A 16,309-nucleotide genomic window follows, 5' to 3' on the forward strand; every position below is an offset into this window, starting at 1 on the left:
GGAGATTCAGAGGCAGGTCTCGAAGACGGGGACAAAAAGTATTTTCCAGACGAATTAATCCCGGGACAGGGAGGTTGGAAGCAGGAAAGCGAGTGTGGTGAGAAGTTGAAACAGCAGCCAGCCCTTTAGGTAAAAAAGTTGTCCGTGGCCAATCAGAGCACAGCCGTGATAATCGCGACTAGTCCCATCCTGGCTTACTGCTTCACGTGCCTCGGTCATTGGCGATACGTCACTTGATATTCGCTACATTTAACAAACTACCAGTATTCAAGAAGATCATGTTGACCTCTCAAAGAACGCTTGAGATCGGGTCACTTCCACCCCGGAGGCCTCTACAAATGATAGCGCGCTCGGCTTCTCAACTCTTACCGTCACTCGCTCATTAGCAAAGTCCACCGTGACAATACGGGCGACAAACGTCGCGAGTGCCTCGACCGTCTGGAACGAAGTCTCTTCCACGCGCTGCAAAATATAATAGTCAGCTTATGGCGATATTATCAACACAATAGAACGGGGATGAACCAACCTCAGCAACAGCCCTTGTCATAGCCTGATACGTATCCACCACAGTTGAACCCCAAGCCAACTGTCCAGGCCCCTTGAACTCCAATGAGATGATCACAGCCTGCTTCTCAACCCGCTCATGCGAATTTACCCCAAGAATGCAATAGCACCGAATCCCGTCAATCCTGAACTCCTCCTCCAAGACCACAGGACACCGGTCCGATCCACTAGCCACATCCCCACCAGTCGCACCTCCATTTCTATATCCCCACATTGTAGAACTGCGATAGTGAATCCCATTCTCCGCACGTAGCAACGCCTTCGGCAAATGCAGCCAGACCTCACACTGCCCATAGACGTCATCAATAGGCCCACCAGGCGACAACGAGGCCGGGTTATCGTTATTCAGAGCTGCAGGCGCAGGCACAGATGCAGATGCACTGCTTCTCCGCCGAGTCTGATGCACGTGGCCCATCCGCCGCACACCAGCCGCTGTCTCCTCAAGCAGTCCGAGGGCGCAGTTCGCGACAACTCCCGCGGTCAGGCGCACGTCTTCGCCAGCGTCCGCGCCGAGCATCTCCTCGCGCCGGCTTCCCTCGAGGCTAATCATGTGGTGGCCTGGAGGCGGATGAGGGGCTCCGCTATGCTTGTTACCCAAGGTCATGTTGCGGATATCCTCTTCTAGCCGGCGGGAGAGCTTCCCGTAGTCGATCGATAGGGATACATCGTCGGCATCAGCGGCTGCCACGGCAGAGGAGTAAGAGAGCTTTATGGATGCAGTGCAGGGCTGGGGTTTACCGGTGCGGTGCCATGGGTCTGGTGCTGCGGGGAGGGGAAGCTGGATGTTGCGGAGGCGGACGCTGTCGAGCACGGAGGGTCTGGAAGGGATGTGGACGTTGACTCGTTGTTCGGCCATTGTGATAGGTATTGGCTAGAGTTTTGACTTGGTGAGTGTTGGCTGAAATCGAGAAGCAATTTTTTTTTGGCAAGCTAAATTCGGGAGTCAGAAATCAGTCAACACAATAGTGGTCGAGTCATGAAACTCCGACCAGCGGGGCAAAAATGACGTTTGATATTCCGAACTCCTTTATGCTTCAATTGATGAGCGAGCTGCTTAACTCCAGCTATCAATAAGCCCGGACAATTCGAAGCTGGAGTTCTGGAATCTGGGATAGCGGGGCCGCATTTAGCGCGGGGTCGGATGAAGTTTTTGGTTCAACTCCGAGTCCATGACGTTGCTTACTTAGGGCCACTAGCTACCGGGATTACAAAAAACATACTATTTAGTGTACTGAAGTGATCAATTCAATTAGTTTGCAGTACATTGTTCTCCCAACGACCGTGTTCAACTCGTCAATGGCCGTAAGTCCATCAATCATCAAGGAAAACCAGATGACCATCGTTCGGCCTGCTGCGCCGAGTAGCTAGCTGGGCCTGAGAACCAGCAGATTAAATAGCATTGCCCATCAATTAGGCTATTGCTGGGTTACTTTGGTGAAATGTTCCAACAAAATCATTCCCGCCCCGTTAAGAAAAAGGATATTGGGCTCAAAGCAAACAAACAACTCGTTCCGTGAACCGGCAAAGAGCAAAACGACAGGGTAAACGTGAGGAAAGCTCATTTAACGTAAAGGGTATCCACCATGCAAGCAACACAAGGGAGAAAGCAAGTTGTGCGCCTTTCTACCAGTAGCGCCGCTCATACGGGGCGTACTCACCCCGCGGTGGAGTTCGAGGTCGCCCGTAAGGTCTTGGGGGAGGAGCATAGGGATCGTCATACCGAGGCGGTGGTGGAACGGCGTACGGGTCATCATAACGACGAGGAGGATATTCCTCAAGCCTAGCACGAGGCGGGGTACGACGTCCATAACCGTCGGCATAGTAGTCTCGGCGAATGGGTATGGGAGACCGTTCACGGAAATGGCCTCGGGGACTGTACCCACGAGGCACTGAGTACCTGCGGTCGTACTCATCCATCGGGGGATAGCCTCGGCGCGGAGACCGGGATCTGTATGGATCACGGTAGGACCTGTCATCATAGGGCTGGATCTAAAGGGCGCATTGTAATGAGAATCTCGCTCCAGTTCCTTTGGTACAATGTGGTCCTTACATCGGGAATACAGGCCACTCTGGAGCCTTTGAACTCTCGGTTATCGAGTTTCTCGACTGCAGTCTTCAAATCATTCGCAGTTTCGAATTCAACAAAACTTGAAGCGTGTTAACCAGGTACATCAAGCCGTGGATATATCTAGGCGTAACCCACCCTCTTCCAGGCTCACGGCCAGTCTCTGAATAAACAACGTCTAGACCAGACTGACGGGCAAAATCTTTGAGATCCTATATAAGTCCACGGTGTAAGTCCCTGTCCAGGTAAGAGAAGTATATCCGGGAAATTTCCAGGTTGTTGTAAGGAACCACGGGCAAAGCAGTCGTGCAAACGAGTCCGGGGAGAGCAGGTCCAAAAAGGCCAACGGGTCCCGCCCGGGGTTAGGTGCCGTCCAAATCCCAGATTGCGGCGTGTAACCTCAAATTGGGGTGAGTTCTGGATGGAAAAAGCAAATCCAAGCCAGTTGCCTATGGGGGCAGTGAGGTTCCTAACAGCACAAAAGGAAATATACAACAAGACGCTTTGGCAGCCAACGACCGAGTGGTTTTGAGATCCATGAAATCCTGGGGAAGAGAAACTGTGAAAGGGCTGCTAACCTGCCAGCTTGTTTCCGGAAGGCCGGTTATCATCATACGAAAGATTGTGCGGCGAGGACGAGGCACATTAGGGCGGTCCGTGGGAGCTTGGAAAGTCTCCTTGCGACGGGGTCCCCTAGCAAATTGTACAGTGAGGCGCTCTCCTTTGAAGTCGCTACCGTCTGGGTTCTGGTCAATAAAAAATGGATCCTGGAAACCGGTCTATCGATCTCACATACGAAACGCTAGAAGTCGAATTAACAAAAATTGCTTGTTCCAAGTGCAAACTGCGGTATCTTACCAGGGACAATATCTCTTGCATCCATCGCATCTTCGTATTCTATAAATCCGAAGCCATTCATAAGCTTGATCTCCGTGATCTTTCCGGTGCCATGGGTGCTGAAATGTTCTTCGATATCCTGCTTGGTCACTGAATAAAAAGCAAAAGCGCAACCAATGCGCCGTGCAGGTTGTTAGCTCGGGAAGTCTATAATATAAACGGTCCAGGGGAACAGAAATGTGCTACTGTCACAAGCGGCCTCCGAAATATACAAGGCACAAACTAAAAAGAAATGGAGGTCCGAGGTTGAGACCGCCCCGTCTGATGCGCAGTCGAACTGGAATGTCGGCGGCAATTTCAGGTATCGGGCCGCGATTCTGTCAAACGGGGCTCAAAGATCCATCGGAGCATCCTGAGTTTGAGGGAAAGCTGGGACTCGGGAGGGGGCACGATCCAATTTGGGCTGAAAAGATAGAAAGACCTCTAGGGGAAAATATTGATGAATGCCAGCGTACCATTGCGGGGAAGGTTCCCGAGATAGAGTCGGGTGGAAGAGACTTCAGTCATGGTGGGCGATTCGAGAGTGGATGGAAGATCAACAGCGGTTAACACCAGAGGGCGGCCCAAGAGACGGAGTGCTGGCCTGGGAAATGGCTACTACCCAGGAACGGATCCAGGTCAACAGGGGAGGGCGATAGCTAACGAAATAATAGGCCACGGATATCAAGAGATTTGAATTCCTATGAGAAACACGGGCGTAGTGGTCAGTAGGAGACACGGGCTGCTCCTAAGTTCCGGGGTGCAGTCCAAACGGGTCGAATCAGGAAGAAAAGCCGAGGTCCTCAAATGGCTGTAACCCACAGGCTATCCGGCGGAGAGGGGCGATGGGATATAGGACGATGGGCGATGAATACTGGGGGCCGTTGATGAAAGACGGAGGAAGAGAGAGCAGCGGAAGAGGAGAGGTGAAGAGAGCGTTGAACAGAAGTGAGAGCGACAAGACGAGCTAAGAGAAGGCTGCAAATCAGAGAGCAGCGTCTTTCGCCTCACTTTGAGCTGAGGGATCCACGTGGCCCCGCTTGATCTGCCTCGAGAACAGCCTGTCAGCCTGCTTTTATGTGGGAAGACATCAGATCTGGAGTGATGGCTAGAGTTTGTGTATAGATCTATTTTGAGCTGTATGATCATTGGGAGAGAGTGCATGCCAAAGAATGCGAACCACGGTTTGTTCCCCGGTTCCGCTTCCCCCCACGCAACCCAGCTCCATGGCCCCTCAATACGAAAGTATACGATGGAAAAGATAACATTTCACTTTGGTATTTGGCAGATCAAATTATTTAGACAAATGCGATCAATCAAAGGGCGTGTATATATATGCGCGAGGCAAGCCCAATTCAACAGCGGCTTTTAATAAAATGAGCCCATCCCAGCAAAGACCTAGCTATGTCATAAAGTATTTCGGACCTTCTCCACCTTGAGGGGTTTGCCAGTTGATATCCTGGGTCGGGACCTTAATGTCGCAGGTCTTGCAATGAATACAGCTACAAAAGGTTAGCATACGCTATTTCTAGATGTGGGAGTGAAAGGGAAATGCATACTTTTGAGCGTTGATCTGGAAGCGAACACCGAGTGGTTTTGTTGAATCCTCCACATATTCGTACACCCCGGCAGGGCAGAAGCGGTTCTCAACACCCTTGTATTTGGGCCAGGCGATTTCTGTGTGCTTATCCCAATCCTTCACCTGCAAATGCACAGGTTGGTCTTCCTCATGATTAGTGCCCGTTCGGCTGACGCTGGTCAGAATGTCAAAGCTGATCTTGCCGTCAGGCTTGGGATACTCGATCTTCTCGCACTCAGAAGCCGGCTTGGTTGCTGCCGCATCTGTACTGTGGTGCTTAAGCGTCCATGGCGCGCGGCCCCGGAGAATGTAGGCTTCGAGACCGGAATACATAATACCTCCATAAAGACCAAGAGGAGTGCCGAAAGAAGGCCGCATGTTCCGGACCTCGTATAGCTCCTTCCAAATTGAAGACTTACGCAGTGCATCTTCATAATCGAATAGAAATACGGTGCCGCCAGCATCGTCCTTCAGGGCGTTGAATGTGGACTCTGCAGCTAACATTGCCGATCTCATTGCGGTATGCGTTCCCTTAATCTTTGGGACGTTGAGAAATCCGGCGCTATCGCCAATCAATGCACCTCCTGGAAAAGCACATTTGGGGATCGATTGGAAACCACCCTCGTTCAATGCTCGGGCGCCGTACGAAATGCACTTTCCGCCTTCCAACACATCGCGGAACAGAGGATGGTGCTTGAGCTTCTGGAATTCCCCGTAGGGAGACAACCAAGGGTTCGGATAATCAAGGCCGACAACTAAACCAATGCTGACCATATTCTCGCCAAAATGATACATCCAAGCTCCACCGTAGGTATCCTTCGGTAACGGGTAACCCATAGAATGTGTAATCTCGCCCGACTTGAATTTCTCGGGTTGAATCTCCCAAATTTCCTTTACACCCAGACCGTATGTCTGCGGTTGGCTATCGCGCCGAAGATCGTACCTCTTGGTAACCTGCTTGGTCAAGCTACCGTGGCAGCCCTCTCCGAGGAGGGTGACGCGGGCATGGAACTCCATTCCCCGTTCAAAAGTATCCTTAGCTTTACCATCCCGAGCGAGACCGAGATCGTTCGTTGCTACACCTTTTACCGCACCTTCTGCATTGTAAACAATTTCGCTGGCAGCAAATCCGGCGTAAATCTCAACTCCTAGCTCCTCAGCCCGCTCAGCCAGCCACTTCGTCAGCTCATTCAAACTGATGATATAATTCCCATGGTTGTTCATTTGCGGTGGTGACGGAATAGGAATTGATGAGTTCTGTGTCAAAAACCGCATTTTGTCCTCCTTCGCCGGTGTAGCACCCTCGAATCGCGAAGGATTTTCTTCCGATAGCCAGTCTGGTAATAAATCATTAATAGCAGAAGGTTCAAGCACGTTGCCTGACAAAATATGTGCACCGACTTCACCGGCCTTCTCCAAGAGGATGACTCGGAATTCTTCATTCCCAGCTTCATTGGCAAGTTGTTTTAATCGAATGGCAGCAGCGAGACCCGCAGGGCCTACAATGTGATACAATAGTCAGCCACATTACTCAAAATTCTTCGTTCGTGGGTGAATGCGCTTTCGCAAAAGCGTAAAGCAAATTGCTTACCGCCACCGACAATGCAGACGTCCACTTCGTCTGACTCTCTTTCAACCTGTCGCGGATCGAAATGACCGTTCTCATCGGTAAGTTTCCTTGATATCGACTGCGAAAACGCGCGAGTCTGGCTCGGTGTGGAAAGAGCCGAGCAGCGGATGCTGGTTCGTTTGCCGGAGGTTGTGATTGAGCCTCGCGGAGCAGAGCATAACGTTGAGGATGGTCTTGAGAATCGAGAGGGGTTTTGCCGAGCCTCGCGTCTCAAAAGACGCAAGACGACTCCCCTCGAAGCCATGAGGGAGGTTCGCGGGGTGGTGATGGAGGTAGATTTGGAGATTTGGATAATGGGTGTCGCGATTTTACAGCTGGCAATAAGGCATAGCCATCAATGGGCAGGAAGGGAGAGGATAAGAGCAGTTGGTGATTATGCAAAGCAGTTCGTCGGGAATATGACCGCAAATCCAAGAATGGGGTGCGTTCGTCGCTTTCAACTCCGGATCGCAGGCCTTTCGTCAGGGAAAAAAGGTGACTTAGGTAAGCCAGCATATAACCGCACCCGCACGACCGAGGTTAGCCACGGCCAATAGGAAGAGCTCTGATCAAATCATTTGGCGCTGTCTTCCGCTCGATCTCGCTGATAGCCGTCACCTCTTCCGCCGGCCGGAGATAGCCTTGTCCTCCGTATCTGCACTGTGACTGTCTACCGAGGGCTACGCAGTTCCTTCCACCGAGAGGTTGAGCTTGTCCTCTCTCAAACTTACTCGGCAACTAATATTCTCGCATTAAGGAGCGCTTATCATCGGCTTACCGAAGGCTACGGACATGGTCGGCTGAAGCGCAACGTGGTCAGAAGCGGAGTCCCTTACCTACTCGGAGACATCCCATCCTCACGAGAGCTGTGAGCACCAACTGGTCTCCGAAAACTCACAAAACGCTGCTTAAACTAACTTCAATTCAGTTGCCGCCGGCCAAGGCTGTGGTCAATGAGCTTCTTTACAAGTGGCGGCACCGTTGATGTCAGCGACAGGGCATTATTACGTATGTAACGGTACGGTGTACATCATGATGGGCGGGCGGGTCGCTCGACATCATCCATCTGTGATCCATGGACCCTGGACCGGTTAATATCGAAGCATAACAAAGTACAAATACAAAGTACGAGTCGTGCGGCTCCTTTCCAGGCTCCAGTGCGGGTGGGCGTCCATTGTTTTGAAGTTTATTGTACCGTCCACATTCACTCCTCAAGGGATGGTCTGCGTTACTGAGAGCGGTATGCAGAATACCTGTTTAAAAGCCACGGTGGCATGTATCTAAATGCCAACGGACGGGTAAACATCAGGGATGATGCAGACGTCGACTTGTCAAAATTCTCGATGATTTGAATATGACCTCTGCAACCCTCCGACCGGTCGCGTTGGTGGATCACAAAGGCAAAATGAGTCTGGGGAAAAGCAACGGGTCACGGGCGCCACTAGAAGTGACCAAAGACGCGCCCAGCTGAGGATGTGCAAAGCACGCCCAATCAAGGCCAGATGTCAGTGGACTAAGAACGCAGAAGAACGGGACGAGGCTGGGAGACAGGATAATGAGCCTCTTCTCGAGTTCTCGACCAATATCCCAACTGGCATTGACGACATACTCCCTGTGCGTTTCTAATTTATAAAGAAACAAAAGGAGCGAGCATGTGATATCTTTGTTGTATAGCAGGGCAAATGAAACAAAGATGAATATCATGGATGATGGGCGAGAGGGGGCAATTTTGTTACGCCGCTTCCTTTAAAGCGGCAGTGAGGAAATCGCGTGATAATTGGCCAGCGATCAAACACGGGTGGCGACGCGCGGACTGGACGAAGAGTCACGGTTTTTGGGTGGCTGCAACCAAAAAGAGAACCGAACAAGGGAGTCGCGCAGACTCGCCATTTGGAGCCAATGACATCGCATGCTTCAGGCGAGGATGGGTCACCAAGGCGCTAGTGGAGCACTAGCCTTGGAAAATTCACACCAAACCCATGGGTGAGCAACGACCACCCAGCGCTGCTTTTGCCGCTGGTTTGGGCCCAGCCCCCCTGACTCCACTTTCCAGCCTTCCCGGTCGCTGTGAGTCAGCCTATATAAAGGCCCAACCTCCCACTTTTCGATGCGCTTGGAATTTTTTATCCTGGTCTTGGCATCGCCCGGAACGCCATACTGTCCTCATTCCGCGCAGCATCTCTCCTCCCCTCCTCTCTCTCCTCCACACCAAGCCTGTTCGAGGTCTGCAGATTCTCGCTCTTGCGTAGTCTGCCTGGTTAATAATTTCGGGCGCCAAAACACAGGGAAAAGCGAAAAACGTTTGTTTTTCTCCCTTCCCTCAAGGTTTCAGATTAGGTTGCTGAAACAGGAAGGTTGCAGCCTCAGGCGCATCTTCGCCGCTCTCTTCAAAACACAAGATAGAACCTCACCCCTTCCAGAAAAGGAAAACTGAAAAGCAAGAAAAAAAAAATATCTGAGCTTTGTCCTCCGAAAAAAGTGCACTTCTTCCACTTGTCCACTCACTCCCGCCCCCCATCGCAGCTTGCTTGCATTCCATAATTGCGATCACGCCTGTCCTTTGAATCAATAGAAAACACTTCATTGTGATCTTTCTCTCCTGCCCACCTCACCTCACCTCATCGTCTCAACATTACTGTCGGTCGGGCCTAGTTGTTTTTCATCATTGTCCTCGATCTGTTTTGCATTTGCGAAACGGCTCTCCGAAGGCAGTGCTTTTGTAGGGGATACATTCGCTTGTCCATCTCCCACAAGGTTAGTTAGTTGACTACACACTCTCTCTCTCTCCCGATCACTCACATCTCATCACCACTACTGCCCACATCCGACGACAACCAAACTAACTTGCCACAGTCTGCCGGTCTGAACCTCTACTGGTAACAGCTCGAGTAACTTCTCTTGCGTCACAATGGACTCTCTCACGACCCATCCGGCCAATGCGCAGCAGGCTCGTGCCTTCACTTCCCCGTCATCCCTGTCTTTCCCTGGTGGTACTACCTTTCCAGGCGGTGCCGATTTGACTCCTCCTTCCGAGAAGGATCCGAACTTGGTCGCCGGTGCACAGGGTGCGAACGGGAATGTGAACGGCCAGCAGCAGGGGGCAAATGCCGCAAATGGCAATGGGGTGACGCCCGCTACTCCGGCTGCGACCCCTGGTGCCAGTGCTCCAGGGAGTGGTATCGTGCCTACGTTGCAGTGAGTATACTCTAGTGTCATTCTTCTGGTCCACCAGAATACTGAACAATGATTGCTCTTAAGAAACATTGTCGCCACGGTCAACCTTGACTGCCGTCTTGATCTGAAGACCATCGCGCTTCACGCTAGAAACGCGGAATATAACCCAAAGGTATTACTTTCCGCACATCCCTGAGTGGATTATATCAGGGTACAGTGTGGCTGAACTGCTCTTTCTTTAGCGTTTCGCGGCCGTTATCATGCGTATTCGAGAGCCCAAGACAACCGCCTTGATCTTCGCCTCTGGCAAGATGGTGGTTACTGGTGCCAAGTCTGAAGACGATTCCAAGTTGGCTTCGAGGAAATATGCTCGTATCATTCAAAAGCTGGGTTTCAATGCCAAGTTCACGGATTTCAAAATCCAGAACATCGTGGGTTCCTGTGACATCAAGTTCCCTATTCGCTTGGAAGGTTTGGCGAGTCGCCACCACAACTTCAGCTCTTACGAGCCGGAGTTGTTCCCTGGTCTTATCTACCGTATGATGAAGCCGAAGATTGTGCTTCTGATCTTCGTCAGCGGGAAGATTGTCCTTACTGGAGCCAAGGTCCGTGAAGAAATTTATCAGGCCTTCGAGCTCATCTACCCTGTGCTCTCCGGTACAGTTTCCCTTCTAGACACTTTTTTGACCTTTACTAACCCTGGTACTAGATTTCCGTAAGGTCTGAAGAGAAGCAAAACCAATCAAGGGCTAGGATAACATCCCAAGTACCTTGTTCTCCCTTCAAACCCTGTATTATCAAAAAGTTTTCTTGATTCACGGGTGGTTGGATCTCAACTCCGGCCAGCTCCGGCTTTTTTTTTTTTTTCTTTTTTTTTTTCCCTCTGAAGTGCATCACGAGTTTTATGCAAGCATCAGTACGGCGTTATAGCGATTCGGGTTTTTTTTATTCGCAGCAACTTCAACGTGGTCTCACAATTTAGATAGTCGCACACCGCAGATTGAAAAGGGGGCGGGTACTGCGCGCTGGTCGACTGGTTGCCTCCTTCTAATTTTTCGCTTATCTTCGAGCCTATTGGCACTGGCGGCTTGACGAGCTGACTTAATACGCAGTCTTGTCTTTTGCCTAAGTTCATTTTTCTCCGGGCTCTGAACTATTGTTTAGATTGTCCTTTTGTTCAATGCGCTGAATGACAGGTTACCCTGATACAACAGTAGCATTAGCTTATCATGCACAAAATAAAACAAGTGAATGTAAACCTTTGTCCACTGTAATTGCGTAGAAGTCTTGAGCCGAATAACACTTATTACCATAACACTGTCCTCATGCCATTGGTAACATGCACCTCAGCATCAGTGTTCAAGAAATATTTAACTTCGGGGCATATATATATATATTCGATAATAAATAATAACCGATCGTGGTCCATTATATATACACTATCAAAGCCACTACCTTACAATTTTTCCCAATTTCAACTATATATATATATATATATATCAATCACTGCCATCCCAACTGCTTCAGATATAATAATATCCTTTATAACACCTATAGCACACCCACCCTCCGCTCCTTCTTCGACTTCGCCAACTCCTCCATCAGCACCAACCGCTTACTCCCCGAGCGACTCCCGTCCTCCGTTCCTTCGAAGTTATCGTCATCCATAGCTTCGGGCCACTGCCATAACTCGCGCAGCTCGGGGTCGAGCTTGCCCTCCAACGCGTCAACGACTTTGTCGCCGATGATAGGGAAGAACTTGTATGCGTGCCCGCTGCCGCCGGTTGCGAGGAAGAGAGACGGATATGTTGGGTGAGGGGTTACGATGAAGTCACCTTTGGGGCTGTGGAGGGGTGGTTAGTTTTCTGTATTGTGGTTTGGGGCTGGACTAGAGTATTGGGGAGGGGAGGAGTGGGAACATACGTATCAGTGTACCAGCAGATACGGGTATCGACGAACGGTCTGTCGGCGAACGTGGGAAGGAGTTGTTTAAGGGCGAATCTGAAGGCGGATTCGCCTTCGAGCGGGATGGGCACGCCTTTCTCCGGGAGACTGACCTGCATTCTCTCGCCGGTGGATGTTGAGCTCGGGACTGTGACGGCCTTGGGGTTATGGTAGCCGTAAGCGTGGCGGGCGATTTTGAGAAGATTGTTTCGGGGCGGGATGATGAAGATGCCTGTTGCGAAGTTCAGGATCGTAGGCATGTTCTGGAGGAGGCGCTGCTCCTCGTCTGAGATGCGCATGTAGGCGATTGCTTGACCCGTTGAGACGGCGCGGCCGCGCAGGTCGATTAGGGAGGCTGTCCAGGCGCCTGTTGCGAGGATGACGAGGTCGGCGGTGATGGTTTCTTTCTTGTCGTTGTTGAGGACAACGCCGGTTACGGTGCGGTTGTCCTTGGGAGAGAAGAGGAGGCGGGAGACTTCGCCCGTCACGAAGTGTACTTTGCCCTCCTTGTCGAGCTTTTCCTTTGCGAAGCGCACACCTGCTTCTGCGTCTGCCCAGCCGGAGCTCCAGTTTACGTAGCCACCTGCGACATTGAGGGTTTCGCCGTATGCCGGGGCGGCGCGAAGAACGTCTGCCTTTGTCGGTAAGAACTGGGCGTCCTCACCGAGTTGCGTGACGTTGTGGTAGGATTTCGTTGTGTAGTCCTTCGCCGTGGAGTCTCCGTCGGGGTAGACAAGCAGAAGGCCGTTTTGGGTGTATCGGCCTTCATGGCCCCATTCAGAGCTGCGCCAGAGATCAGTTGCTTGGGCTGCGAGCTTCGAGTATGTGGGATTGGAGTAGTCGGCTCGTATAATCCGGGATGTGTCAACGGAAGAGCCGTGCGGGTTGGGGATTGTGGGCGACGCTTCGAGGAGGGTGACCTTGCTATTTGGGTGACGCTTGGAAAGGGACTGGGCCGTAGACACTGTGCGATGTCAGCTTCAATCCATAAACAACAGGAATGAGAAGGAATATATGAAAGGGAAGAATTGTACTCCCACAGTGGGTTCTCCGACTCACATCCGAAAACCCCTCCTCCGACAATCAGAATATTCTCAGGAAGCGCCATTGCGTGCAGAGTGTATGAAATTGGAAATGTCTAAGAGACTGGCGCCGCTCCTCTCCAGAGAAATTTGCTTTCTGGGACCGTGGAGAGTGCGAATTGAGAATGAGGGGAAGTGTCGGCCGACCCCAAGATATGGACTGATTCTCCAGAAAAAAATTGGCGCCGATGATAAGCCGAGCTTGGCTTTCTCCAGCATCGGGCCGCAGCATCAACTTGCCTGTTCGAGCTCTCCATACCCAGTCGCGTTCCCTGAGCCGCCTTGCGAAACCAACAACGCAATTGTTTCCTAGACGTTACAATCTTGATTTCTCGCCATGAGCGCGTCCAGAGCAGGACGAAGCGCCCTGAAAGCAGCCAAAGGCCCGGCCGCCGCTCCATCGCGAACCGCCAAAAAGCCAAACACCGGCGCAGCATCATCACGACACACAAGGTTAACAACTCCCATCATAAGTTAAAATAGATATAGCTAGCTAACAGGAAAAAACCAGTCCGCCGCTTCCCAAGCGAGCAAATCCACATCTGTTGAATCTCAATGCCACGCCAGGAGCCCAGGCGACTCATGGCTTGCCCCCAAGGGCAATGACCATACTCGGCGTCAGCGTCCTCGCCATGAGCACCTACTGCGGGTATCTATACACCTCGTACCGTCGCGAAGTCGCGCAAGCCCAGTCTATGGCCGTCCCAGAGGACGTCTCAGACCGGTATAACCATACCGCGGGGACATTCGACGCCGACGTCGAGATGTCTGAGAAACTAATGCGCTTGGGTGCGAAACGCCGCGAGCTTGTACAGCGGGCGAGAGGGGATGTGCTGGAGGTTAGTTGTGGGACGGGCAGGAATCTGGAGTACTACGAGCTGGGTGAGAAGAGGACGGTGGACGAGAAGGGTCGGGCCGGGGTGCGAGGGTGCCGGTCTGTTACGTTTGTGGACTTGAGTCCGGAGATGGTTGCGATTACGAGGAACAAGTTTGAGAGGCTGCATCCTGGGTTTGCTGGGACGGGGAGGGTTGAGTTTCGGGCGCAGGACGCGAGGGACGTCCCTCCCCCTCGACCGCATGCCCAGGGGCAAGCGGCAGCGCACGGTGGGTATTATGACACTATTGTGCAAACTATGGGAGTGTGCTCGATGCCGGACCCTGCGGGGGCCTTGAAGCATTTGGGGACGATTACGGAACCGCAGCAGGGCCGCATATTGCTGATAGAGCATGGTCGATCCCATTACGACTGGCTCAATCGCGTATTGGATAACCTGGCCCCTGCGCATGCGGACCGGCATGGGTGCTGGTGGAACCGGGATATCGGGCAGATTATTCAAGACAGTGGGTTGGAGGTTGTTGAGGAGCAGCGTTGGCATTTTGGAACGACGTGGAGATATGTTTTGCGGCCAAGACGCCAGTAGACGATCTCGACGGCCTTGCCTCTTCCTCTATATTTTCGATAGATGTATATTATTTGTCTCTGTACGACTAGAATTATTATACCCGAATGACATGGCTCAGCCAATGGCTCAGCCAATTATCAAGACCTTGCGCAATGCACATTTATCAGAGGCGAGTTGGAGTACCCGCGTGCATATCATGATTTTATTTTGCATATAGATATATAAACTATGAGGTCAAAGTTGCATTTTGCTCTGGAAACTCCTCTCTATGCGGGGTAAGCTATATTACAGATGACACAATCTGAGACGAGGCGGAGTAGGAATCGACTGTCGATCTGTTTGAGAGTACGTACTACGGGTATGTCATCAATGATCAACTGGGGGCTGGGGCGTGTCTCAAGGTGTTCGTTATTGATGGCGAAACCGCGCAGATGTTGAAGGACTTGCCAAATTGTTAAGCTATTGCAGTTTAGCGCCGACACTGACCGTGTCTGTGTACTCCATCGATGGAGTAGGGTCATTTCCTATTCGGGTATATATTCGTATCGCGTCAAGAGTCATGAGGTCACCCAAGACCAAGGCCCTCACTCGGCCGACGACAAAGAATGGGAGTTCAAAGCATCTTGGTTCTGCAATATTGATTGGAACGTACGTCGAATAAAGCTCAGGCCGCATGCTCGGCTATTCTTCCTTTTATGCTTATCCAACATCGGGGATTTTATCGGTGAGGGCTGAAAAAAGGTGAGTGATTCATGCATGCAGGAGATCTTCAAGTATACGATTACGGAGTCTCCCATGTCCCAAACTCCTCACGAAGCAACCCTTCTCGCCCCCCTCCAAGTTTGCATAAACTATTGTTGTTCTGCATCACCACTTGAACAACCTTTGGAATAGTGAGGGGTAAACACGCTGTCACTGGGCAACAAAGACAGGGATGGTTCCTTGGAAGCCAATGTTTGATTGCCATAAAGTATGTCTCGATTGTCGAGTATGTTTAGCTGGTTGATTGATCATTGATCCCTTGCCGGGGGTGACACATCCAATGCATGGGGAAGAAACACCTGCAGATTGCAGCAGCCCAGACGCGTCGTCGAGCCCACATAACAACCAGGCGGGCGAGCATGATGTGTACATATTTCTTTGGCCATTTTTTGTATACAACAGCGCCTGCCTCATTGGATCGTGGATCGGAATCGAAGGCAAAGGCAGCCACCGCCTTGGGACGTTCCGATTGCCAAGAGGATTCAGCCGGATGCCACCCGTGGGCTATCTCAGAGAGCTATCGAGAACGGCAGATGCCCCGCTGGATCCAGCATGATTGGCGGGCGCACGACAAACGGTGACGCGAGGAACGATATCCTGTGGGCTCAAACGGGGCTGGACGGGGAACTAGCTGGGATTAGCCTGGTTTTTTGGTTCCATTCCATTGCTGCTCGGGGCTAGCGCATAACTTGGGAGCTTGGAAATTTTATTCATCGCCTCTTCGCAGTGGACATCGGACCCGACCATGGAACGCCGTCGGCGATGAAGCAATAATGCAAGCTGCTTGTGCTGGAGCGATGTCTTTGTTCAGAGCTCCCGGGTGCTGACCAGTCACAGACACTGGAAGTAATCCAAATCGTACCGAGCCTGGAGCCTTGGGGGGTTGCAGCGGCGACGACAGATCACCCCTCATCACGAAACAAAGATCCGTGGCACAAGGAAGATCCAAGCCGTTCGCGCGAGAGTCGGTGAGAGTAGTCTCAAGCAGACATCCTTTCAAGTGTCTAGTGCGAGTCTCTCAAGCCGGCCATCCTTGGAGATCGCGTTGTTTGTTTCTGTATCAGAAAATTTTTGCGCAGCGCCCAGCAACCAAGCGTAGCTGCAGCAGGAGCCTCCCGATTCGCTTCTTTGTTTCTCCATCATCGAAGCCGTGCAGAGAACCTCAGTTGATCATGGATCCGACCCTCCAATCGCAGCTCGGCCTAATTGGCCCGGTCGTCATACCTGGAATCTCAGACACATGGCTGGTCC

General features: G+C 51.6%; 6 protein-coding genes across 6 annotated transcripts; 2 read left to right on the top strand and 4 right to left on the bottom strand.

Annotated features, from left to right (window-relative positions):
• Positions 1–182: 182 nt before the first annotated feature.
• ASPVEDRAFT_39821 (dihydroneopterin aldolase) lies at positions 183–1,686 on the bottom strand. Its single transcript, XM_040812014.1, has 2 exons — positions 527–1,686; positions 183–462 (listed from the first exon to the last, which is right to left on the bottom strand). The coding sequence occupies exons 1-2, from the start codon at positions 1,418–1,420 to the stop codon at positions 277–279; spliced, it is 1,080 nt and encodes a 359-aa protein (XP_040666133.1). The 5' UTR covers positions 1,421–1,686; the 3' UTR covers positions 183–276.
• Positions 1,687–2,187: 501 nt separating this feature from the next.
• On the bottom strand, positions 2,188–4,033 carry ASPVEDRAFT_128100 (putative pre-RNA splicing factor Srp2; the record flags this gene model as incomplete). Its single annotated transcript, XM_040806515.1, has 6 exons — positions 2,188–2,553; positions 2,615–2,711; positions 2,768–2,841; positions 3,208–3,368; positions 3,488–3,616; positions 3,982–4,033. 6 exons carry the CDS (start codon positions 4,031–4,033, stop codon positions 2,188–2,190), a joined length of 879 nt encoding a protein of 292 aa, XP_040666134.1.
• An 874-nt stretch (positions 4,034–4,907) lies between these two features.
• ASPVEDRAFT_51569 (electron-transferring-flavoprotein dehydrogenase) lies at positions 4,908–6,958 on the bottom strand (the record flags this gene model as incomplete). Its single annotated transcript, XM_040814495.1, has 3 exons — positions 4,908–5,007; positions 5,065–6,583; positions 6,676–6,958. 3 exons carry the CDS (start codon positions 6,956–6,958, stop codon positions 4,908–4,910), a joined length of 1,902 nt encoding a protein of 633 aa, XP_040666135.1.
• A 2,643-nt stretch (positions 6,959–9,601) lies between these two features.
• Positions 9,602–10,593, top strand: ASPVEDRAFT_81946 (TBP family protein; the record flags this gene model as incomplete). Its single annotated transcript, XM_040817113.1, has 4 exons — positions 9,602–9,888; positions 9,952–10,039; positions 10,110–10,524; positions 10,577–10,593. 4 exons carry the CDS (start codon positions 9,602–9,604, stop codon positions 10,591–10,593), a joined length of 807 nt encoding a protein of 268 aa, XP_040666136.1.
• A 434-nt stretch (positions 10,594–11,027) lies between these two features.
• ASPVEDRAFT_27107 (NAD(P)/FAD-dependent oxidoreductase) lies at positions 11,028–12,919 on the bottom strand (the record flags this gene model as incomplete). The annotated part of the gene is made up of 5 exons (XM_040809979.1): positions 11,028–11,069; positions 11,328–11,345; positions 11,434–11,710; positions 11,791–12,775; positions 12,871–12,919. The coding sequence occupies 5 exons, from the start codon at positions 12,917–12,919 to the stop codon at positions 11,028–11,030; spliced, it is 1,371 nt and encodes a 456-aa protein (XP_040666137.1).
• A 576-nt stretch (positions 12,920–13,495) lies between these two features.
• On the top strand, positions 13,496–14,314 carry ASPVEDRAFT_127680 (class I SAM-dependent methyltransferase; the record flags this gene model as incomplete). Its single annotated transcript, XM_040806483.1, has 1 exon — positions 13,496–14,314. The coding sequence occupies one exon, from the start codon at positions 13,496–13,498 to the stop codon at positions 14,312–14,314; it is 819 nt and encodes a 272-aa protein (XP_040666138.1).
• Positions 14,315–16,309: the final 1,995 nt, after the last annotated feature.

The sequence above is a fragment of the Aspergillus versicolor genome (genome assembly GCF_001890125.1).
Source record: "Aspergillus versicolor CBS 583.65 unplaced genomic scaffold ASPVEscaffold_3, whole genome shotgun sequence".
Classification (NCBI taxonomy): domain Eukaryota; kingdom Fungi; phylum Ascomycota; class Eurotiomycetes; order Eurotiales; family Aspergillaceae; genus Aspergillus; species Aspergillus versicolor.